At 43.1% G+C, this 25692-nt stretch overlaps 1 protein-coding gene across 2 annotated transcripts in view; it reads left to right on the top strand.

Moving 5' to 3' along the window:
• OBSCN (obscurin, cytoskeletal calmodulin and titin-interacting RhoGEF) overlaps positions 1-25692 on the top strand; it is a 472877-nt gene that overhangs the window by 277655 nt on the left and 169530 nt on the right. For both annotated transcript variants that reach the window (XM_030197417.1, XM_030197425.1), the window contains exons 63-68: positions 2227-2343; positions 7456-7620; positions 9089-9247; positions 13433-13610; positions 15145-15258; positions 20059-20226. In XM_030197417.1, coding sequence (XP_030053277.1) covers positions 2227-2343; positions 7456-7620; positions 9089-9247; positions 13433-13610; positions 15145-15258; positions 20059-20226 — 901 coding nt within the window. The remainder of the gene's footprint in view (positions 1-2226; positions 2344-7455; positions 7621-9088; positions 9248-13432; positions 13611-15144; positions 15259-20058; positions 20227-25692) is intronic.

Here is a 25692-nt window from a genome sequence, read left to right as displayed (position 1 = left end):
ATTTGGGCGACCCTGTGAAAAGGACGCCCATCTTCCGATTTGTGTCAAAAGATGGGCGTCCTTCTCTTTCAAAAATGAGCCTGATAGTTTTATTGCAGTTGCCATCATATGAGAATCTCTGAAATTGTGACTTCATATTCATCAAATAACTCTGCAGTGCTTCAAAATCATGTGTGCTAGCTATTTAGGCAATACAATTTTTTTTTTTTTTGCTAAAGAGAGCCACGTCCCAAAATCAGGTGGACCACATTTGTTCCACCATCTACATGTTGGACATCCCTGTCATACAAGTTGTGCATGTCTATTTAGGTGTCTGAAAATCCACTTGTGTGCATTCGAGCTGCCTATGGGATCCCTTTACTAAGGTGTGCTAATGGATTTAGTGTGCACTAATGATTAGCTGTCACTAATTGATTAGTTGCCCATTATATTGCTATGGGTGTCTTATCATTTAGCGTGCATTAATTGTTAGCACACCTTAGTAAAAGGACACCTATATATATAATTCCTTATTTGATGTATATGTGTTCCATCTAACTTTTTGCAGATTTACCATATAGGGCTAGAATCTGTATATGGCACCTGAAAAATCCACGTGGAAAAAAATTATGCCTAGCTGTATTCACTAAAGTATGCCTAAATTTTACAGAATAGACTTAAATTTCCATGTGGTATATAGAATACGCAGAGCAGCTCACCACAGGACTAAATTTGTTTGCGTCCATTTAGGCCATATTTTACCTGGTATAAATCCTAACACCTAAATTAGGCACAGATCATGTTTATCTAATATAATAATTTGTACCGTCAACGTTCTACGGCTGGCTGGCTGTCTGGGTTCGTAACATCCTGACCATAGCAAGCCTCCAGCGTTCCATTCACTCTCACTGTCATGCCCTCGCGTAAAGATGAAATGACGTCAGAGGAGGGCGGAACAGTGAGAGGGAAGGGAACGCAGGAGGCGAGCTGACGTCAGGATGTTACCTACGCAAGGCAAGCAAGTGAAGGCAACGGAATGCTGGGAGGGAGGGGATGTGAGCCCGACCTGCCTGCAGGGAATGCTGGTTGGGAGGGCAGAGGAGAATCGCTGGGGAGGGCAGAATCGCGGGACACAGATGGGAGGGCAGGGCAGAGGAGAATCGCTGGGGAGGGCAGAATCGCGGGACGTGGATGGGAGAGCAGGGCACAGGACAGTCGCTGGACATGGAGGGGAGGACAGAATCGCGGGACATCAAGGGGAGGGCAGGGCAGGGCAGAGGAGAGTCAATGGACATGGATGGGATGGGAGGAGAGGAGAGAATCGCGGGACATGGATGGGAGGGCAGGGCAGAGGAAAATCACTGCACAAGGAGGGGAGGTCAGAATCGTGGGACACGGAGGGGGTGGAGGGGGGGGAATAATCGCTGGACATGGAGGGGAGGGCAGGGGAGAGAAGAGAAATCGCTTCGCCGAGAGCCTTAAAAACATAATCACCATTACAAGATAGACTTGCTAGTGCCCATTTCATTTTTTTTGAGAAACGAGCCATTTTTACTAGTTCTATAATAATGTGCATAGACTTTAGAAATGCCCATGCCCCACCCATGGCCATGCCCTGTTTTCAACTATGTGACTTAGAATTTAGGCGCACCATGTTATAGAATACATTGAGCGAGCTGTGTGCGTAAATCTCAATTAATGCCAATTATTGCTAATAATTGCTTGTTAACATCTAGTTAACAGCACTGATTGGCTAGTTAACCAATTAAGTTTTGTTCATTGTTATAGAATACACTTCGGTTTTTGCATGGATTTTCAGGCACCATATATAGAATCTGGGGGTAATTTCTCTATTGTTCTCTCTTTCTCTGCTTTCTTTATCTCTCTCCAGTGTGATACAGTGTATCTTGGGAATATAAGGCTCTTGAAATAGTATATGACACATCTCTTGATCAATTTGCATTACTTGTAAAACGTGATTCTCTTTCTTTTCCCTCTGTGCCTCTCTAATGAATCAGCAGACAGTTATCAAAAAATAAAAGAAATCTTCAATGGAAAATTATATATTTTTATTTTTTAAGCTTTGTGATTTGTGACAACACTGTTTTAAAGGTAATACTTTTGTTCTTCACCTTTCATTTACTTTTCTCTTTGGTCAAGATTGTGCTGGTGAATGTATCTCTGAAGGGGATTTCGGTGTGATTGGGTATTATTTTAGACGTAACTTTTCTCTCTCCCCCTCCCCAGAATTATTCTGAGGACACGTTAGCCACTGCTGATCCCACTCAACCACCAGTACCTCCATTGCAGCATTATCTAGAAAGGCCTATAACAAAGATCCAGCAGTACCAAGTCATAATCAAGGTAAACTGTATCCACTATTTTATTTTATTCCCTATCTCCATGATATATGATGAAACTGTAAATGATGCTGAATGTATGTCCTGTGGTGCAGCAACATATTTTTGAGGGGGGAGAGGAAAATATCATGCATATTTCTTAGCTTCAGCTTACACTGTTCTGACCCAGAGGGTGTTATCCCTTCCCACCAGCAGATGGAGGTAGAGAAAATGAATTCCACCAGTAATATCAGCGGTTATAATCTGTGGCGCTCTCTGGAATAATCCAGTATTTTTCTGTACTTTCCAGAAGGTGGTAGGTTGTGCTGTGGTGCGCTCTTCCTGGCCTCACTCCCCTCTCTGCTGGCTGCAACCACACAGGGGGGTTCAGCCTAACGGCCACTCTCAGCCATACCAGGTTGAGCTCGGAGCTTGGCTCCACAGCCCCCAGTCACACTTCATAGTGCCATTGGGCGAGGCTTTTGCTTGGTCTCAAGGAATCTCACCTGAGGGTTGTGGGTCCCCATCCCCCCACCCCTCTTGTCCGTTCACCTGTTTGGGTATGTCATAAAAACAAAAGAGCATAAGAATAGCCATATTGGGTCAGACCAATGGTCCATCTGGCCCAATATCTTGCTTCCAACAATGGTCAATCCAGGTCTCAAGTACCTGACAGAAACCCAAATAGTAGCAACATTCCATACTACTGATCTCAGGGCAAGCAGTGGCTTCCCCATGTCTATCTCAATAACAGACTTTGGATTTTTCTTCCTGGAACTTGTCCAAACCTTTTTTAAACCCAGATACGCTAACCACTGTTAACACATCCTCTGGCAATGAGTTTCAGAGCTTAACTATTCTTTGAGTGAAAAAATATTTCCTCCTATTTGTTTCAAAAGTATTTCTATGCAATTTGAGTGTTTCTGAAAGAGTGAAAAATCGATTCACTTTCACCCATTCTATGCCACTCAGGATTTTGCAGACCTCAATCGTACCCCCCTCTCAGCAGTATCTTTTCCAAGCCGAAGAACCCAAATCTCTTTAGCCTTTTCTCATATGAAAGGAGTTCCATCCCCTTTATCATTTTGGTCACTCTTTTTTGAACCTTTTCTAATTACGCTATATCTTTTTTGAGATACAGCAACCAGAACCAAACACAATTTCTCAAGGTGAGGTTGCACCGTGGAGCAATACAGAGGCATTATAATATTCTTGGTCTTATTTACCATCCCTTTCCCAAAAATTCCTAGTATCCCTAGTATCCCGTTTACTTTTTGGGTCGCCGCTGAACAATAGGCAGAAAATTTCAGTGTATTACCTACAATGATACCGAAATCTTTTTTCTTGGGTGCTGACTCCTAATGTGGACCCTAGCATCAAGTAACTATTTGGATTATTCTTCCCTATGTGCACATTAAATTTGTCCACATTGAATTTCATCTGTCATTTAGAGGCCCAGTCTTCCAATTTCCTAAGGTCTTCCTGAAAATGTTCACAGTCCACATATTTTATTTTGACAACTTTGAATAGTTTTCTGTCCTCTGCAACTTTAATCACCTCATTTGTTGTTCTGATTTCTGGATCATTTATAAATATGTTTAAAAAAAACAAGCACCGGTCCCAGTACAGATCCCTGTGGCGCTCCACTATTCATGTTCCTGCATTAAGAAAAATGACCGTTTAACCCTACCCTCTGCTTTCTGTCCAATACGCAATTCCTAATCCACAAAAGAATATTGTCCCCTTTCCCATGATATTTTAATTTTCTCAGGAGTCTCTCATGAGGAAACTTGTCAAAAGCTTTCTGAAAATCTAGATACATTACTTCAACTGGCTCATCTTTATCCACATTTATTCATGCCTTCAAAGAAATTAAACAAATTGGTGAGGCAAGACTTCCCTTGGCTAAACTCATGCTGACTCTGTCCCATTAAATCATGTTTATCATGTGTTCCATAATTTTATTCTTTATAATAGTTTCCACTATTTTGCCCGGCACTGAAGTCAGGCTTACCAGTCTGTAATTTCCCAGAACACCCCTGGAACTCATTTTAAAACTTGGCGTTATATTGGCCACCCTTCAATATTCAGGTACTATGGATGATTTTAATGACAGGTTACAGATCACTAACAGCAATTGAGCAACTTATGAGCTATTTAACTGGCCAGAAGCCATTCCTGGCCGATTAAGTACAGTTGAATATTAGGAGGGGGGGGGGGGGTCAGGCCACGGGAGACTCGGAGTCTCAGGCTCTCCAGTCTTGAGAAGCTGAAGAAGTGTGGTCCCATGTGATTCCTCTCTTTTGGTGAGAGGAGCTGCCTCGTCTTGTTGACGAGGTTAGTAATGCTGTTTCTTTACTTCGAACTCTGGCTGTGTACTCTGTTGAGGGAAATATGCTACTGGAGGAGCTCGCTGGGCCCCCTAAATATTTTCCTCTTCACAAGACTCTTACCTGCATGATGATGGCAGAGTGAGAAAATCCTAATGGTCTCCTTAGAGGTGCCAAGGCTGTGGATCACTTTTATACCTTCGTTCCGGAGGAGGCTGAAGGTATTGGTCCTTTCCAAAGATGGACACTGTGGTCACAGCGGTCACTAAGACAACTGCTGTACTGGTCCAGGGGGGCTCGACTTTGGAGGAACTCCATGACAAGAAGGTGGAGCAGCAGCTCCACCTGGCCTTTACCGTAAGGATGTCCAGTGTTCAGGCTGCCACTTGTGGTGATTATGTGGAGGGGCCATGCTACGGTAGTTGCAACAGTTCCCGGAGTCCCCAGAGGTAACTAGCCTGGAGTCGGGGACAGCCTTTTATGAGATCTTAGCTTCCCACTTAGTGGCCACTTCGGTGATTGGACGCTGGTAGTTGTAAATTTGCCTCTTGGTTGCGGATGCAGCTTTCAAAAAGCTGTTGAGTCAGCTGCCCTTTAGGGATGGTTGCTCTTTTCAGAGGACCTGGAGAAGCTGGTTAAGGATATGTGGGAGGCACAGCCTGTCCGGCTCCCTCAGGTGCAGCAGAAAGGTTCTCAACGTTACTCTGCTTCCAAGAGACACACTAGAGGGTCAGGGTGGTTTCAGCCCACCTGCCACTCTACATCTCAGGAGGGTGGCCAGAGCACGTCCTTCTAGCAGGATTCTTTTCTAGGTCCCACAAGAGCTGATTCTGCCAATGCCTCCAGTGGACCATGGCCCCCGTTCTGCCCAATGAGAGTGTGCCGGGCCCCTCATCGATGTTGGTGGGAGGCAGGCTATCTTTCTTCTGGGAAAAGTGGGCACATATCAGTGGGTTCTGGAGGTGGTGGTTAGTAGGGGTATACTCTGAAGTTAGCCCATCCACTGACTAATACCTTCATGGCCTTGCCCTGTGGCTTAGTTCTGAAGCTAATATTATACAATTAGGGACTCAATAGAGCTGCTGGAGCACTCGTATTATCAATCACCAAATAGCTCCAGTCTTATTGAATACAAAATATCTTTATTAAACACGTGTGCTTCAAAACCTGCTCACGTGTGTTTAAAACCTTTATTCACAAACAATGTTCTCTTATATCTTTCATACTCATTCACACCTTATAGTACCTGCATAGAAAATCTATAACAAGGAGGATTTATATATACATGACTTTCTTGAATATCATTACACACTGTGTCAGAGTTCATAACTTCTTGTCTCTCAAAGAGACTTCACAGAATTAGAAATACGGGACCTTTGCATGTGTCCATTCACTCTGCTCTTCCGGTTTCCGGTTTCACATAAAGTTTCATGAAAGTTCAAGACAAACCCCAACACACTTCTCTGGGCTATTGCTTCCGTCCTTCAGCACCAGTGTGCTCTTGTGGCAGTGGAGGCTGCCTCCAGCAGAGTGCAGCCTGGACAGTACTCCATATATTTTGTAGTCCTGAAGAAAGATGACTCCTTCCATTCCTCTTGGACCTGAAAGAGGTCAATGCTTGTCTCAGGGGTCAACAGTTTTGGATGGAGACATTGCAGTCAGTGATACCCTCGGTACAGCCAAGGGAGTTCCTGAATTCCCTGGATCTCAGGGAGGCTTATCTCCATGTCCCTACTGTAGATCATCAAAAGAGATATCTGCACTTCTGTGTGCTGGCCAAACATTTTTCATTTCAGGCTTTGCCCTTTGGCCTGGCATAGACACCATGCACGTTTTAAAAGGTGATGGTGGTGCTGGCAGTGCATCTTTGGCACCAGGGGTTCAGGATCAACCGCACAGGGGTGACTAGATGATTCAGGCAGACTCAGTAGCAGAGGCCAGTCAGGTCATCTCCCCCTGGAGTCCCTGGGTTGGGTTATGAATCGTCCCAAGAGCCATCATTACAAAAAGAGACCTTTCGCTGCTTGAGCCGGTGCATTCTAGATTGTTCCAGAGAGCAGCACATATTATAACTGGTGATGTCACTTTTGGAATTCAGTTTTCTCTACCTCCATCTGCTGGTGGGAAGGCATAACACCAGCTGCTTCAGAACAGCAAAACTGAGTAAAGAAAATTATTAGGTAAGACACAATTTCTGTTTAATTAAAATAGTGTGGGGCTTCACATTGTTATTTCTTCAGTGGGAGCGTAACACCCTAGAGCAACGGTTCTCAAACCTGTCCTGGGGGATCACCAGCCAGTCGTGTTTTCAGGCTATCCCTAATGAATATGCATGAGACAGTTTGCTGTCACTTCCATTGTATGCAAATCTCTGTTATGCATATTCATTAGGAATATCCTAATAACTCGACTGGCTGGTGGTCTCCCAGGACAGGTTTAAGAACCACTGTTCTAGAGTTTACCCAGAACTGGGAATATATATATCTTATTTTGAACAGTACTAGAGACTATGCAGGGCAATCTAGCTGGATGAAAGGAGTGCTGGTGGCAGCTGTGGCCTTCAGCTCATGGACCAGAATGAATGTCAGTGTCAAAGAACACATATGATGACACAGTGGTGATCTCAAAGATCTTTCAAAAGTGTTTAGCAAAGAAGGTGTGCGCTCTTAGTTTAAAAAACTGTGGGTTCAACCCTCAGAATATAAGTTGTTGCAACAAGTTATTTGATAAAACTGGTATGAGGAATCTGGAATTTATTAATTTTGGAAATTACATAGATTTCTGTTTTGGACTGTTTTTAACTTTAGGAGTTAATTCGCAACAAAGCAAGAAGTCGGCAAAACTGCACCCTGCTAGAGCAGGCATACGCCATCGTGTTTGCACTCACTCGCAGAGCTGAGAACAACCTGCATGTTTCACTGATTGAAAATTACCCAGGGACGCTGGAAGCCCTTGGAGAGCCCATCCGACAAGTAAGCAGATAGAGCTGTTTCCCTGAGGAGAAGAAGGTGTTGAACTAGTGATGTACTTAGGCTCTCAAAGCCTGTAGGGTGACATTTTCCTGTTGCTGTACTTGCTCCAAATATATGACGTTAGTTTTGTGATTGTAACATGGGATCCTATTTTCTTTTAGTGATAATATAGACAGTGATTGATCTAAATCCTCAAGCACTGGAAGTGAATTTATATATTGTGCTTCTTCTAAAAAAAAAGAAAAGAAAGTATTTGCTATTTTAAGATCATTTTAGAACTGGCTGCATAAGTGCGTGTGACTGGTATACAAGTAAAAAGTTTTGATTTTAGAAAGGGAAGGTACACTTATACATTCCCTTCTAAAATTACCACTAAAACATGTAACCTGTGGCAGCAAGCAAAAATACACACACGTATATCTGGCAGGTTATGCACCTATCCTTTCAATGTGCACCTATCCTTTCAATGTAGCTAGCTTACTAATTCTAATATTTCTGCCGTGAATTCATGAAGGGGTAATTTTATCATCAAAAAAGTGCTTATTTTAAGGCTGTTTTATACAGGCACCCATGTGCCTATATAAAACTGCACCCAGATTCATAAGCAAGAACTGACACTTGCTCTGAAGATAGTGCAAATCTGTATGTGTGTCAGGACCGGTTTTAGAGATGGTGGGGCCCAGGGCAGAAATTAAGAAGGGGGGGGGGGCTGTTCCCCTCTCCTCCTCCCCTCCCCTCAATCTCTCCACCTGCATTGCTAATACATGGACTGGGCATGTCTTACTCTTCTCCCCACCACAGTCCTTCTCCTTCCCTTCCCCTCACCTTGCGGTCTTCTTTAAAAATGTATTTCCCTTCTTGGAGGGGCATTGACGCAGCAGCCATCCTCACAAGTTGCCTCAGGCTGCCCTGAAGCTTTCACTCTCTGCTGCAATCCGCCCAGGCAGAAACAGGAAATTGTGTCAGAGAGGGAAAGCTTCAGGGCAGCTGGAGGCGGCTTGTGAAGATGGCTGCTGCACCGGGGCCCCTCTGAGAAGGAAAATAAATGCTTAAAAAAGATCAGGAAGGTGAGGGGAAGGGAGGAGGAGACATCAATTAACTTCCCCATAAGTTCTTGGAAGGTCTGATGTGTTTTCAACCCCACCCTGCTCTATTTACAGAGGCACAGTCTGAGAAAATGGGTCACATTGCTTGAGAGTTGGTATTTTGGGTGAACATGAGTGGCTGCTCTCTGTAATAAACAGGGGTGTGGGTTAGATTACATGCACAATTGGCGCCTAACTTTATCTCTCACTGTTTCAAATACTCAGAAAGTTTAACTGCCTTGAATTAAAAATAAGAAAGATGGTGTAGAAATTATAATGAGAGATCTGAAAACAATTATAACTCAGCACCCTCAACAGAACAAAGAGACATGTTCAGAAAGATGTATGTTATGTAAGGGTCTTGTCTGTCTTTTGCATTCTAGGGTCACTTCATAGTGTGGGAGGGGGCTCCAGGGGCCCGAATGGCATGGAAAGGTCACAATCGCCACGTATTCCTCTTTAAGAACTACATCCTGATCTGTAAACCCAAGAGAGACAACAAGACAGACACTTTCAGCTACATCTTCAAAAACATGATGAAGGTCTGTAGCTCACAAGTTGCTGGATGTGTTCTCTGTGTACATTAAAATGAAACAGGATACTGTGATGACATTGAAATGGCAGACTTTTCTGAAATGCTACACAAATCTTTCTGTGCTACTTGACGTGAGCAGGGTCTCTTGGGAACTGTGAAGTAACTGTTACACTATGGGGAAGGGGGTGCTAATACATACTGGGTCATAGCACTGGTTCATCAAGCCCAGCATCCTGTCTCTGCTAGTGATCAATCCAAGTTTCCAAGTTGCATGGAAAAAGTGCCCAACACATTTAGGTTAAGAGATCATTCCCCTTTGTGGTGTTCTCCAAGTCTACCTACGATTGCTCTAATGGAGCTTGCATCCAGAAACCTGTTCAGATCTTTTTTAAAAACCTAAATATGCTACTGGGCATGGCCAAAGGAGGGGGCAGACCAAAGTGGTTCATTTTAATTGTCATCCTTCAGTAAACCACCTGTTTTGGAACACATTGGTCTGCCTCCTCCTTTGGTTTTGTTTCTGTGTTGTGGACTGTCATTAGGGGGACACTTCTGCTCTTTTTTTGTTCTACTGGGCTTGGCAACATGTTCTGGCAAACTTTCCTCAGCCTACTTGTGTAATCACCAAAAAATACTTTCAGAAATAGATGCTTAGTTTAGTGGAACATTGTTCTGACCCAACATAACATTAGTATGTCCTTATAGTAAATAACTCTCCCTATCAACTTGTTCCACACCTCTCACGATTTTATAAACTTGCTTCTTATCTTCTTTACGCCAACAGCTCATTTGCTAGGGCAAAAATCTCCCTTAGGAGCCATTGTAGCTGCACATCTAAGAGGGCCTCTCCTAAATATTTGAGCCCTACAATGACATCACTCATTGTTGGGTGGGGAATGAATATTGTGCAACAGCAAGAAAGTTGTGCATATGCCATTGACACAGGTGTAATATCAAACACAACAAAGTCATCAAACCCATGATATGCTGATGAAACCAAACAAAGATTTCCGTTACCAGTGGGGAATGCCTTCTACTAACATTCTTGAAATAATGCTACCCTACACAGCTAAATTTTACTGCATCTTGAACATACAAATTAGAGGTAGAAAATCAGTGTAAACCTTTTTAATACAGCTTCCTTTTTTTATTCAATTTTCTTATGAAGGGATAATTAATTTTCAGAGTAATAAATTAGTTATTACCTTGGCCAATTAAAATAATTGCTGCCACTGGACTAACATTTTGGGCATTGGGGTGATTCTTTGTGCAGCAACGCTATTATTGGACAAACCAGGGCCCTTTCACAGGTGCTCAAAAAGTCACAGGTTTTTGCTCAGGAAACCGAGTCTATTGCCTAGGAAGTGCATAATGCAATATTTGACATCCTCGGACCCTCCTAACTGTTGACACTGGAAGAATCAAGTGCACCTATTAGCCACATGGGAGGTTAGGAATGCTAGAGGTAATCCTCGGAGGAAGAAACAATTTTTATTATTATTATTAATTACATTTGTACCCCGCGCTTTCCCACACATAGCAGGTTCAATGTGGCTTACATAGTAAATAGAATTACAAAGTCTTGAAGGAGAATGTTACAAGTTGTAGTAAACATAGTAGTAGTGGGGTTTTGAGGATATGTAAATTCAGCATGGAGTGGTAAACAAAGATAGGATGAGCAAAAGGAGAAGAGATTGGGAAGGGTAAGGAGTAGGAAGGATGGAGAGGAAGAGATTGAGGAATGAGCATAAGGAGATTGTGAGACAAGGTCAAAAGTATAATAATCGTCGGGGCAGGAATCATGTGGGTGGGCTTAAAAAGTTAAGTTGGGTCATTAGGGTAAGCTTTCTTGAAGAGATGGGTCTTCAACATTTTTCTGAATGGTAAATGGTCTGGGAATATTATATGCAGAGCCTGCACCCACGAGGACGGAGTCTTTTGCTCAATACCTTGTAGTTGGGCATAGTAGCTCGGTGGAGCCTTTTTTGTTCAGAAGCACATCCTGGGAGGGTGGGTAATGGGAGGGATATGGGAATGGAAATATTGTTAGCCCCACGATCTGGAGGGTACAAGAATATGGCCCCCTAGTACTGCAGGGATTTTTATTGGTTATATAGTGTTGGGGTACTCATCATTGGGTTGGAATTGAAGAGGGTAACACAGGGGGGAGCTTGGGGGTGATGGAGTATAATATTTTGTTTAATAAGATACTAAAAATTACTACTGTACAATTGTTTGATGTCTTTCGTTGCCTTGATAAAAAAATGTTTTAAGTACAAAATAATTTCTGCTAAGGACACAGTAAAGAAAGGCAGAAGAGACCATGGTGTCCATTCACTGCCTAATGGGAGTGCCAGGCTGCTATAGCAAATCTGGTGCTTCCGGTGCAGTAGTAGTTAAACAGGAAACCTTTGAATCCTCTGAGCTCATGTGTATGCTCAAGGTCCTGCTGGGTCCCCGCCTCCCCATAACAAGGAGTATGTGTGAATAGGGTGAGACCTTGATCATGCGCATAAGCTCAGAGGCCAAATGTGTTCCTGTTCTTTGGCTGCAGCTTGCAAGTCCAGGGTCCTAGCTAAAGAGTGGGAAGGGGAGATGCTGGAAGGAGCGCTAGAGAGGTTAACATGAAGATATAAGGGGGAGATTTCTGGGAGAGAGGAGAGATGCAAGGTGGGGGGAGGAAGGGGCGATATTGAGGGGAAGAGAAAGAGTCAAAATGCAAGATAGGGGAGTCAAATGCAGAATGGGAGGAAGAGAGAGTGGGGAGATGCTAGACTGAGGGCTGCAGAAAGAGGGGAGCTTAAATAGCTCCCCTATGGAGAAATGCTAACTAGGTTGGGTTCTTCAGCTTGGAGAAGAGACAACTGATAATTAATATGATATAAGTTTATAAGTTCATGAGTGGGGTGGAACAGGTAAAAAGAAATTTTTTAACCTTTCAAATAGTACTAAAACTAAGGGATACTCCATGATAATCAATGTTTCCTCCCTGTGGAATTTCTGAAATCTTGACTAGCAAGGATTCTGCTTATCTACAAATTCCTGCAGCTGAGGAGCAATTGGTCTCCCTATCTACTTGCTTAAGACTAGCAAATTTGTCTTTGTAATTTGCCTTATTTTTGGACTTTTATATAAAATTAGAAAATAAAGAAAAAATGGCAAATTTAAGAGAAGGCTTTCGCTTTCCCCAAAATTCTGGATTTAGCAAGACTATTGCAATAATGATTGTATCTGTCTTCTTCCAGGCCTGCACCTTAATCATTTCAAGTTCAAGTTTCAGGTTTATTAGGTATTTGCTGTACTGCCCATCAAGAACCATCTGAGCAGTTTCCATAGTTTAAAAACAGAGAGTAGAAAAATACTTAGAGGTAATGGGGGTAGCAGAAATGTCGAAATTGAACTATAATTGTCAATAGGTCTGAGGAAGGGACAGATGAGTTATGAATTTCCTGTAAGGACTGCAGAAAGATCACGTTTTCAAAATTTATTACATTAGATGGCCAAGGATCTAGCCTATGGTTGTGTAATGTACTGAATAGAGAACAGGTTCGATTTCTTGCATATAAACCTCTCTAAACTCATACATCCTAATCCCTTCCCTGAGTCTGACTAATATTCTGCCATTGCATCTGCCTTCTTTCCATATTCTCTAACTTTAACTCTCATCCAGGATAAAAGTTTGATACCTATTATCCTTCACATCCACACAATCTAATTCTTGATGAATTATCTGAGAACTTTTGACAAAACCTCACAATCTAGTTTCAGCATTGCTGGAGGACCTTTATCCTTGACAGATTGTATTACTGATTTAACCAGTATAAAGAATTCTATTTGTTGCATTTAGGTGGAAATTTCATAACTGTTCGCCTCCATTTAAGCTCTGTGAGGCCTCATACTAGGAGCCTGTTCTATAATGGAACCAGGGTGTATATGTTTCGTTATAGAACGCTAGTATGATCTGGTATTGGCTTAACATTTAGGTGCCTACACTTAACATTAGTCATAGAGCTGGCATTTTTGTGAGTGCTTAAGTATTTGGTAAGTTATGTTCATAAGTGGGAACCCTTCCTATGTCCTTCCCATCAGACCTGTCTTGCCTTTCGATCGCGGTAAATACCTGGGTGATCCTTGCACTCTTGGTTAATGTTAATAGCTTGCTCATCGCTTTCACCATTTGCTTGTTCTACAGCTGACCAACATAGATGTGAATGAAGTGGTAGAAGGAGACGATCGCTCCTTTGAGATCTGGCATGAACGAGAGGACTCAGTACGCAAGTTCCTACTGCAGGCCCGCACTGTTATCATCAAGAATTCCTGGGTGAAGGAGATTACTGTTATGCAGCAGCGCTTCAGCCTCCCTGTGTGGAGTAAGTACACCTACCATGAGACAAGGTTCCTGCCTGCAGTGATTCTTACAGTAGTTCACTATATAGGGAAAATAGCTAGTCTTCAGTGTCAGCTCAGATATTAACCAAACACCAGAACATTTCTTATTTGTCTTATTTACCTTTATTAAGTGCCATTACTAGCAAATTCACAGCAATTTACAAGGAAAACAAAATTAAATGAAACAATTTCCTAAAACACAGAACGAAACACTATGGGGTCAATATTCAGCTGGCTGTGACGAGCGTCTGCTATTCAGTGCCAGGCATGTCTGGGATTTGGCATTGAATTTCCGATTTATGCAGTGCTAGCACATAGCTAGTTAATTCAATATTAAGAACTTAACTGGCCATGGGTTGCCACGTAAACATAGGATTGTGCTTAATGCTGTTACCCTAGCTGGTTAAATGCTAAATATTGGCACTTAACTAGCCAAGTGCTGACTCCACCCTGGAATGCCCCAAAATACCTGGTTTTCACTTAGGCGCTAACTGCTAATTAGTGGATAGCCCTGAACAAGCGATTTAACTGGTCAACGGCCATTTCTGGCCGGTTAAATCATTTTGAATATCAACCAGCATCTTTTAAAAACCATATTTCCCCTGTTAAAACTGGGGTAACTTATGTGCATAGCTGCCAGGCAAGTTAGGTGCCTTGTTATAAAATAACCTCCTTGAATAGTTATTTATGGATATTATTCTACTGGAGTCTTCAAAACTACCTGAGGGGCCCTTTTACTAAGCTGCGTGAGCATCTACGTGCGCCCAACGCACACCAAAATAGAGTTACTGCCCAGCTACCATGTGTCTCTTATGGTAATTTCATTTTTGGCATGCGTTCAATTCGCACACCTGGAAAATAATTTTTATTTTCAGACATGCATACCGGACGCACGCAGGCAATTACCACCCGGTTACCGCGTGAGACTTTACCGCTAGGTGAATGGCTGGTGGTAAGGTCCTAGACCTAAAATGGATGTGCGGCAATTTTCATTTTGCTGCAAGTCCATTTTTGGCAAAAAGTTTAAAAAGGCATTTTTTACAGGTGCGCTGAAAAATTGACCTGCGTGCCCCCAAAACACGGTCTACATTACCGCAGGCCATTTTTCAGCGCTCCTTTGTAAAAGGACACCTGAGTCTCTTATTATGTGACAGAATTTCTTTGTTTGTTTCTTTGTTACATCTGAAAAGGACCTGTGTAGTCTTGAAAGTTGATGTTGGGTTCAAATTTAGCTTTGGTTAATTCTGGACCAATAAAAAGAATCACAATCTGCAAAGAATTTGGCTCTCTCCAGAACAAATATAATTACTACAAATTTGTACTATCAAGGAGATCTATCGATTTATCCTCTTTCTTTCTCTCCACTGAGAAATGAACACATTTCACACAGATAAAATATCACATCACAATCTGCAGGAAGATGAGAACTTCACTTCTTTGTTTTTCAAAATCCCTTCTAAATATAAAAATTTACATTTATTCAGAGTACCATCAACATCTATTTTTTATTTTCAGATCCACCTGACTTTGAAGAGGAACTGGCAGACTGCACAGCTGAGCTGGGAGAGACAGTCAAACTGGCCTGCAAAGTGATAGGAACCCCTAAGCCTGTGGTCAATTGGTATAAAGGTAGGGTTAATGCAGAGCCTTTGGGTAAAACTGCAGAGTGACAGGAACCCCTATGTTTGTGATTAACTAGTATAAAGGTATGCTTAATTTAATGTATTTTCATGTATTGATTTCTCAAGCATATAGAGACTGACTCATAGACCAATATATATATACCTTAGAAGAAAGAAAAGAGAGACAGGAGATATGATTGAGACATTTAAATATCTCCATGGCATAAACGCACAGGAGGCAGGTCTCTTTCAACTGAAAGGAAGCTCTGAAACAAGAAGGCATAAGATGAAGTTGAAGTTGGGTAAATTCAAAGTAATCTAAGGATCTGCTACCTTAGGGGAAAGGTTCTTAGGATTTTCCCATTTATTTAAAGATACAAAATTTAAAAAAATTCTTCAAAAAGATAAAAAATAATTCTTGCATCAGTATTGGAGTGGGCTTTTGTTTTTTTTGAGTTCTAGATCAGTCCCTGAACTTTCAGCCTTTCTTCTCTCACATTATCATGCAATGCTTTTTCAAACTTAGGCTGATCTTCATATGACATCTTTTTACCAAACCTGTTCTTCGCATTTTTGTCCATTCTCTAGTCACCTCTAACCTGGACTACTGTAGCTCCCTCCTGTATGATTCTCAAAGTCAGACGTTTGCAGACTGCAGCTAGTTCAAAAGGCCGTGGTGAGGGTGATAACAGCCTGAACTAGGTTTGATCATATCACTCCCCTTCTTTGCAAAGAGCATTGGTTTTCAATGTCCCACTCGATCACTTACCAGATCCTTCTTTTGGTTCATAATCAGGCTTATTTTCGAAAGAGAAGGGCGCCCATCTTCCGACACAAATCGGGAGATGGGCGTCCTTCTCTCAGGGTCGTCCAAATCGGCATAATCGAAAGCCGATTTTGGGCGTCCTCAACTGCTTTCCATCGCGGGGACAACCAAAGTTCACGGGGGCGTGATTAAGAGATGGGCGTCCTCGGCCGATAATGGAAAAAAAGAAGGGCGATCCTGACGAGCACTTGGCCGACTTTACTTGGTCCATTTTTTCTTGCGACCAAGCCTCAAAAAGGTGCCCAAACTGACCAAATGACCACCGGAGGGAGTCAGGGATGACCTCCCCTTACTCCCCCAGTGGTCACCAACCCGCTCCCACCCTAAAAAATACTTAAAAATTTTTTTTTGCCAACCTGCATGCCAGCCTCAAGTGTCATACCCAGCTCCATGACAGCAAATCTAATTAACACGCAAATTAACAACAGAGGCCACAATTCTTATTATCCATTTGGCGACAGAGATAGGCAATGGAGCATTAAAGGGAAGAATGCCCTTGTACCCTCCTGTAAAGGGCTGGTCCAAATGAGTATTTGCAGAAACCTATATGTGGAAAGGAGCAGTTGCAATGTTCAGCATTGAAATATTGGGTCAAACACATGCATTCCCATCCCATTATGAAATACAGAATATACAATATTTTTTCACTCAACAAGTAGTTAAGCTGTGGAACTCTTTGCCAAAGGATGTAGTAACAGACGTTAGCATATCTGAGTTTTAAAAAGGTTTGGACAAGTTCCTGGAAGAAAAGTCCATAGTCTGCTATTGAGACAGACATGGCAAAGCCACTTCTTGCCCATGGATTGGTAGCATGGAATGTTGCTATTATTTGGGTTTCTGCCAAGTATTGTGACCTGACTTGGCCACGCAAACAGGATACTGGGCTAGATGGGCCATTGGTTTGACCCAGTATGGCTGTTTTTATGTTCTTATCTGGTATAAGGAGATGGTAGGTGTAGAGACTTTTTGTAAGACTACAGAGTGTGACTCTCTGGTATTAGATTACGGTTAGTGAAAGGTCTTTGTGAAATAGTACTGAATTTCAGGAACCTCTAAGCCTGTGATTAACTGGTATAAAATGTGGTTGAACTTAACCTTTGAGAATTAATACAGAGTCACAGGATCCAGAAGCCTGTGATTAACGGGTATTAAGGTGTGGTTAATGCAGAGCCTTTGTGCAACACTGTGGATTGACAGGAATCCCTAAACCTGTGGTTAATTTGCATAAAGGTATGGCTTATGGAGAGCCTTTGTGAAACATTGAAGAGTAACGGGAACCCTAAGACTGTGGTTAGTTGGTAGAAAGATAGTTTTAGTGCAGAGCCTTTGTGAGATAAAAACGAAACTTACCTGGAGCAAAGATGTGATTAGTGGAGAACCTTCATTTTAATACTGCAGTGTGACAGGATCTCTGTGACTGTAATTACCTGGTATAAAGACATGGTTAATGCACAGTCATCATGTAATATTACAGCTTGACAGTTGGTATTTCTGTCTGAACTTGAATTGAGGCATGTCAAAGCAGAATTGCCAACGATACAAGTTCCTTTATGTTCCACAGCTGTTCATGTGAGTAGACGCCCCCATCATAGGTGCCCGGTATAAGAGGCTTGGAGAGGCTAAGCCTCCCCTGCTGTGCTCTGAGGGGTTTAAATTGTTAATTTACCTCCATCCTCACAGCAGGAGCTGCAGTGAAAGCCCTCTAGCCTTGTGTAACCAGTTGTAGAAATTGGTTTATGGTTTAATTTGTTTACTTTACTGCTGGGAGAGAAGGGGGGGTTGGCTGGAGGTGTCCTGGGTTGCCAGGGAGATATTTAATGAGGATGACTTCCTGACCTGCACTGAGGACAGATAGCAGCAGAATCGGATACTGGGCCAGCATGATCAGAAAAAGTCACCAGACAACAAAGGTAGAAAAGATCATTTTATTTTCATTATAGTGTTTGGAATATGTCCACTTTGAGAATCAGGTGCTCAACATTAGAAACTTATATTTATTTACTTATTTATGGCATTTTATCCCACATTAAACATGAATTTGGGTGTTTTGTGGCTCTACATGAGAATTATGATGATATGATCCCTTGTTTCATATTGTTGACGGTCTGCATTTTCCGTATGGGTGGTATATTGGTGTATTAGGTTCTGCCCAGTGTAATATTTATGGTACAGTAAGGTTCTGAGTGTGTTTATGCACAAAGTTGTGCATAGTGTTTTGCAGCTGAGCGATTGTGCTTAGATTATGCTTTGAGCAACCACTTTATTCTTTGACATATGATACATATCTAATATCTAAATTTAATAAAAGGTATTAATTGTGACTTTTATTTTTATTTATTTTTTCTGTGTGTTATCAGACAATTATGGATTTAAGCTCCACCCCTGGCCCCACCCCTAACCCCGCCCCCTTTAGCATCCCCAAACAGTTGGGCCACCGACCGCCTATGGCCCCCATACCCTCTCCCAGCAGCTGCTCATGTGAATAGATGCCTTTTATACCCTCTCCCAGCAGCTGCTCATTGAGTGGTTATGCTTATACCCCCTCCCAGCAGCTGCATATGTAACGAGATGCCCCCTATACCCTCCCACAGAAGCTGCTCATGTGAATAGAAGCCATCTTTACCTCCTCCTAGCAGCTGTTCATGTGAATAGAAGCCCCCTATACCCTCTCCCAGCAGCTGCTCATGTGATTAGATGCCCCCATACCCTTTCCCAGCAGGTGCTCATGTGAATAGAGCCCTCTATACCTTCTCCCAGCAGCTGTTCATGTGGTCCTTATATCCTCTCTCAGGTTGGTGTACACAAAAGCAGACTCTGGGCAGAGCATGAGTGGGACTCTGACGTATATTTATAGAATACTGTAAGCGAACACATGTATCTCTGACATTTAAGTGTGAACACTATGGCTGGTGTAAGTTTTTGATCCTAAATTATAGGCACACATTTCACCTATTACCAGTGGCGTACCAAGGGGGGGGGGGGGGGCGGTGGGGGCGGTCCGCCCCGGGAGCACGCCACTGGGGGGTGCCGCGGCGCACGCCTGGCTCCAAGTTCGCTATCTTCGCTCGTTCGCTGCAGCTCCCTCTGCCTCGGAACGGGTTACTTCCTGTTCCGGGGCAGAGGGAGCTGCAGCGAATGAGCGAAGTTACTTGGTGTAAATGCCAGCAACTAAGTTTAGGCGAGGAGCAGGTGTATTTTAAGAAACACCCACGATCCACTCATTCCACACTTATAGCCATGCCCCCTTTTTGGCAGCGCGTGTTAGAATTTACATGTATCACTTTATAGAATACACGTAGTACATTGTGCGTGCAAATTCTAATTAAAGCCAATTAGTGTTGATAATTGATTGTTAATTGCCAATTATCGGTGCTGGTTGGCTTAAGATAATTAAGTTGCGAGCGCAATACAGAATACGACCCGAATTGCATGCGCAACTCAATTCGTACTATATAGAATCTGGGGGTATATGCCTGGGGGACAAATGATTATTTTCTAAACAAGGTCCTAGGAATGTACTTGAGATAGTACTACAGGAAACAGTGGGATTTTCTTTTGCTACTATCTTCCTTCCATCCCCTTCCTCCCCCCCCCCCCAAAAAAAAAAAAACTTACAATGTTATCTACTGTACCAAAACGGCAGGCTCTGATTTTGATGCTAACTTAATATTTTTAGTCATGACATAATGATGAAATTCACTACACTGTGTATAGATTTTCTTGCCAGACTTCTGCTCCTGTTCCTTGTGTCATTGCATTGAAATTAAAAAAAAGCAAAAAGTCTGGCATTTTTTCAATAGGCAAGATGTTCTAGAGGATGGTAATATCTTGTGTTGACAAATGTGATGGGGGGAGGGGGGGAGGTGTGTATGGGTGTTTTAAAAAGACAGATTGCCATGCAGCATGATGTACTGATTCCCTCTGACTCTGCTACAGCATTATATGCATGTTAAGGAATTTTGGGTTTTTTTGTTTTTTGAGATGGGAAATCAGTGGAGGTGGATCCCCACCACATTATCATTGAGGATCCTGATGGTTCTTGTACCTTGATCCTGGACAACTTGACGGGAGCAGACTCTGGGCAGTACATGTGCTTTGCTACCAGTGCGGCCGGCAATGCCTCTACGCTGGGAAAGATCCTTGTTCAAGGTAACGACTAGTCCAGCTTGTCTTGTGTTTTTGATCCGTAGCAGCTCGCTTTCTCTTTACAGTCTGATATTCATGTCACTGCTTTTTCTGTCTTTTGATTTTACAAAAAAGATTCAGTGATTCTGAATCATTCTGAAACCCTTGAAAAGCTGAAATGATGCCATTTAGATTTGAGAGCCTGCTTCGAAATATGTGTTTTGTGTTCCAGTATCTTCACTGATTTCTAGTAATACATTATTCCATGTCACTGACAGAAGAGGAATTTTCCCTATATTACACTGTCAGAAGATGATTGCCCATATGTCCTCCAGGGTGTGTCAGTCCATCTGTAAGACTTACCATGTCGTCTTGAAGGTTTTGTGTATTATGGTCAAATCACTCTTGCTCTCTAGCTGTTGAACAACTCCCTCCTATCCTCATCTCATATTCAGAAAACTTTATCAGCATGACAGTTTTACATGCATTAATGAAGTAATACATGTGAAGGAAAATTCTCTAACAGGGCTTCTGCATTTACACATCACTTACATGCATACAGGGCTGGCTTAACCATTAGACCAGGTGAGGCATTGCTCCAGGGCACCAGCGATTAAGAGTGCCAAGATTACCAGCCTCTGTCCTTGCCTTGTCTACAGGTTATGCCTTTTCTTTCCTCTCTCAGTCCAGTCTCTTCCCTTCTCTCTTTCTCCTCCATGTGGGTCCTGCACTGCTTCCTCACCTTTCTCACTCACCTGTAATCCTGTAAAGTTTAAGTTAGTCGTTGGTGACCGATGCAAACTTTACAGGATCGTGGAGAAGTGAAAGAGGTGAGAGGGAAAGAGAGCTTCCATGGGGGGGAGGAGATGCTGGCCCTAGGGCGGGAGAGATGTCAAACTCGGAAGGAGGGAGGGGGGCGCCTCCAAAGCAAGTTGGCTCAGGAAGTCACTATCCCTTGAGCTGGCCCTGCATGCATAACTGTACAGAATGCCAAGCATGTTTTGTGTGTAAGAGGCAGCAAAGCAGCTGGTGCTATTCTGTGAGGGCAAGCATTTGTGGCATATCGTGAAAAAGCAAGGGAGGGGTGTGTGCGGTGCTGCCATTTACATATGTCCTTACAGAATATAGTAAGTTACACGCCCCCTTGTGGCATTTTGGACACCCACAGTTAGGCCAGATCTGTGGCTTGTGTAACTATGGATGTCTGGACCTGTAGGTGCCCTGATACCGGGTTTTGCTAGTATTCAATAATGGAATCTGGGTGCCAGAGGCGTAGCCAGGTTTTGACGTCAGGGGAAGCAGACCTTTTGTAAAATAGGCGCTGCTGCAAGGCTGAAGGGCTGAGCCACATAGGCGCCATTAAATTCAGAACCCATTTGGGGGAGTGGCTGCTCCCCTTGCCTCTGCTGGGTGCCCAGATGCCTTCATCATGCAGCATCAATACGCCTAAAAGAGAGCACCCACTTATAGAGTCATCCATTTAGGAGATAGTTTGATAACCCACTTTTCATGTGAAAAGCATATTTTCCCCACAGAAAATGGTTCTTCTAAAAATGGATTGTGGAATACAACTTTACAAGTAAAATCATAGGCTCTTCTATATATATGCATTGGGCATAGTGGAGTACCCCAGGGGATGTAATTTGGGTGGAGCAGAGTGGAGTTGCGATGTACAGAAGCATTTTATAAAATAATAGCCGTTAAGCCCGTTAAAATGGGCGAGATTTCCAGCTATGCTCCTCGCCGCCGCTCCCTCCCCCCTCCGTGCCGGGCCCCCTGCACTGACTTGACAGCGCCCTTCACCTCCGTGTGAAAGCGCTGCAGGGAGCAGCAGATCGCTCTGCTGCTGCCTGCAGCGCTTCCACACGGAGGTGAGAGGTACTGTCAGGTCAGTGCAGGGGGCCCGATACGGAGGAGGGCAGGAACGGCGGCGGGGAGGGTGGAGGTTGGTGCACACGATGTTCGTTTGCAGGCGGCGTCAGCGTCCGACAGTGACTCCGACTCTGTTTCCCTCTCTGTTCCGCCCTCTGATGTCATCACATCTTGACGCGAGGGCAGTACAGAGAGGGAAGTTTCTACTGCACATTTGCAGGTGAGTCGGTCACTTGCCGTTTATATGTTTGATGTGCACACTCTCATAGGCTATGCAGTGACACACACACATTTACACCTTCTCTGGAGCACCGATTTGTGCATGAGTATTTCTGCGGTGTTAGGGATGGCCTGGAAGTCTGTTGCTTTTTAAAGTAGGTGCTGTTTTGGACATTCCACATAAGTGCCTTTTTAAATTTTATAAAATTACCCCAACGAGAGATTAAGCTAAAAAAAAATAACTGAAGGGGATAATTTACAAAATGCTAATAGCATCAATAAAATAAAATCACACTGTTGGTGCAATACAGATACACTCTTTTTGGGGTGTTATTGGGGTACCTGACACTTAGTATAAGTTCTGGAAGAAATGGGTCCCAAACGAGACTAATAACTGATAAAGAAAGTGTCAGATGCAAATGTATTCCTTTTATCCTTAGATCTAAGCCCACTGAGCCAAAAATAAAAGGAACTAACTCCACACCCAAGTATTATAAAAAAATAGGGCATTTATTTTATTTACAATAGCAGCAAATAATATAAGGAAGACAGGAACAAAGATGAAGCCAATCTACAGTGCCGTAGCAAGGGCGGCTGACACCTGGGGCGGGTCACCGCTGCGCACCCCCCCCCCCCGGGTGCAGCACGGCACGCACCCCCCCCCCCATGGCGCACTCACCCCCCCTCCGCAGCACACCCCCCCCCCCCCCCGGAGCGCATTCTTACTTGCGGGGGATGGGCAGGAGGGCCAATCTGCCCCGAGTGCACGTCGCTCGGAGCTGCGTCGGCTCCGCTGGTTCGCTGCTCTCTCTGTCCCAGAACAGGAAGTAATCTGTTCCAGGGCAGAGGGAGCAGGGAAACCAGCGGGGCTGACACCCCCCCAGCATGTGCACCCGGGGCAGACCGCCCCTCCCGCCCCCCCTTCCTATGCCACTGCCAATCTAATTACAGAAATAACTTAGAGTAAACACATGTAAATCCCTAACTAGACTCTGACATGCAAAGAGTCACTCTGACCCACAGAACGCTACAAAGGTACATGGCACATACAACCTGATGAAGTCCTTCAGAAATCAGCGTGTCCCTCAGATGTCAGGCGGTCCAATGCAGGTCTGCTCTTCAGGGTGAGATGTTGACACTGCAGCCCCTAAAAGCCTCTTTTTATAGAGAAATCAGAAGCTGTAGCTGTACTGCTGGTACTTTCTGTACTGGCAATGATGTAAATTCTGATAACAAACTTCTTTTCCTGGATCATTGGGAACCTTGTCTGCAGCATTCTGTCCCAAAGTACAGTAAACAAAAGTAGTTGTTGCAAACAGTTGTTTTGCCTTTATCAGACTCGGTGTCTCCATATTGTCCTGGAGATGAAACCTCTGAGTCTGCATGTTGTAATAAGGTTGTTAATGCTGGATCGTGCCATATATTTGTGAAACAATATATCTGGCCATATAGGTACATGCAGGTCTCTACATAGTGCTTCATAGTGCTTGTTTCCCTTCAACACTATACAGAAATGATAATAAGGACAGTTTCCAGATTCTGGTGCTGATCCATACTGCTATAGACTTTTTATGTCAGCTTTGGGAACTGGAATAAGTGACAAAACAGCAGATAGTGGGGATTAAAAACCAAAACTATCTCTCTATATACAAGGCAAAACCAACGTTCTATGAAGCCTCCAGCCGGAAGTGTGAAGGGGGCGAGATATCCGGTTTCCCTATGAGTGTCTGTCCCGCCCTCTCTGTCAGTGAAGGAAAACAGCAGAGCACGAAATCAAATCGCTGGCTCTGTAACAGTGAAGGACTCAGAGGGGGGAGGGGAGAGAGGCCAGAGGGCAGGGACACACACACTCCCACATGCACACAGAAGAAAACATTGCTAGCCCCCGTTTCATTTGCATCAGAAACGGGGCTTTTTTACTAGTATATATATAAAACAATAAATACATAAATATTTAAAAGCCCGACACGGCCATGTTTCACTGTACCAAGGGCTTCGTCAAGGTCTGTTAAAAGACTGTCAATAAATACATAAAAATATGTTAGTATAAATCATATAGATGATGGTACAGATAGTACTGTGAATCTTGGACATCTTTGTATTTATATAGTGCAAGAGGAAATGGAGTTCTGTTTTCTGATGCTGTGTTGCATGTACACAGTCTGGCTTCTTGGAGTTTCAAGTTCAGGCTTTGTCTGGAACTATTTATTTCTAATCTGTGGTCACTTAGCCTACGTTTGGTGAGGGTCTGCCAGTACTGTACATGTCTTCTGCTAACATTTTGTTTCTGCATAGAGATTAGTAGCAGTCCACCTCTTCTCCTTTCTAATCTGCACATCCCAGCTGGGATATTGGTATTCTACAACATTGATGCTTATTTGCATTGCCTGCTTTTTGTAGGCCAGATTGTAGCAGCTTGTATTTTGAGTGTTCATGCCGGTTTGGTAGGGCAGGTTTACTACATATGTGTTGAATGTCTTTTTTTTTCCAGTAGTTTGTGTTACTTCATAGAATGTCAAATAGAGGAGGGAGTTTATGTTGCTGTTGCTGAGGTGCCACCAATATGTGTATGTCTTTTGTTGTATGATGAGTAGTAAGAGGAAGCGTCCCAGTTATGTTCTATGTCCATTATTGGAGTGTTTTTGTGGACATGTAGTATCCATTTGCAGATAGGAAGTGCAGGATTTCCATTGGGATTCTGCCCCATTCTATATAATTTGGGATTCATGATAGACCCCCAGCTCTCATTCCCATATAACAGGATTTATTGATTGATGCTATGGAATAATAGTGATGTTATATGGAGGCTGTATTTGTCTAGAGATAAATTTACATGCACTACATCTATTGTATGTAACTCTATCTCATGCATATTCTTTGTGGGTAACCTGAAAATCTGACTGGCTAGGTATCGCAAGGACAGGATTGAGTGTGACGGGTCTAGAAGGTTCTTTGTTGTATATAGGGCTCTTAAAGTTTTAAACTGGTCATAAAGAACTACAAGAAAAAGCTCTTTCTCAGATAAAAATATTTTAAGGTGTACACAATTTCCTGTTCGTTGAGCAAAGTTTGAAGCTGTGTTGGAGATGTTTGGTCCTTTCTGGAAAAATCATAAGTTTTCCCTTGTCCAGATTTACTTATGGCACATGATTTTCAATAGGCCCCCAGCAGGTTCAGGTTCTTTTGTAGACTACACTGGCTCCCACTTAAAGAATGCATCACGTTCAAAATATGCTCCTTAGTTCACAAAATCATTCACGGAGACGCACCAGCCTACATGTCAGACCTGATAGACCTACCACCCAGGAATGCTAAAAGATCATCCCACACATTCCTAAATCTGCACTTTCCCAACTGCAAAGGTCTAAAATACAAACTAATGCATGCGTCTAACTTTAC

Source organism: Microcaecilia unicolor, chromosome 1 (genome assembly GCF_901765095.1).
Source record: "Microcaecilia unicolor chromosome 1, aMicUni1.1, whole genome shotgun sequence".
In the NCBI taxonomy this organism is placed as follows: Eukaryota; Metazoa; Chordata; class Amphibia; order Gymnophiona; family Siphonopidae; genus Microcaecilia; species Microcaecilia unicolor.
The sequence above is the reverse complement of the archived record's forward strand: the minus strand, read 5'-3'. Positions and strand labels throughout refer to the sequence as shown.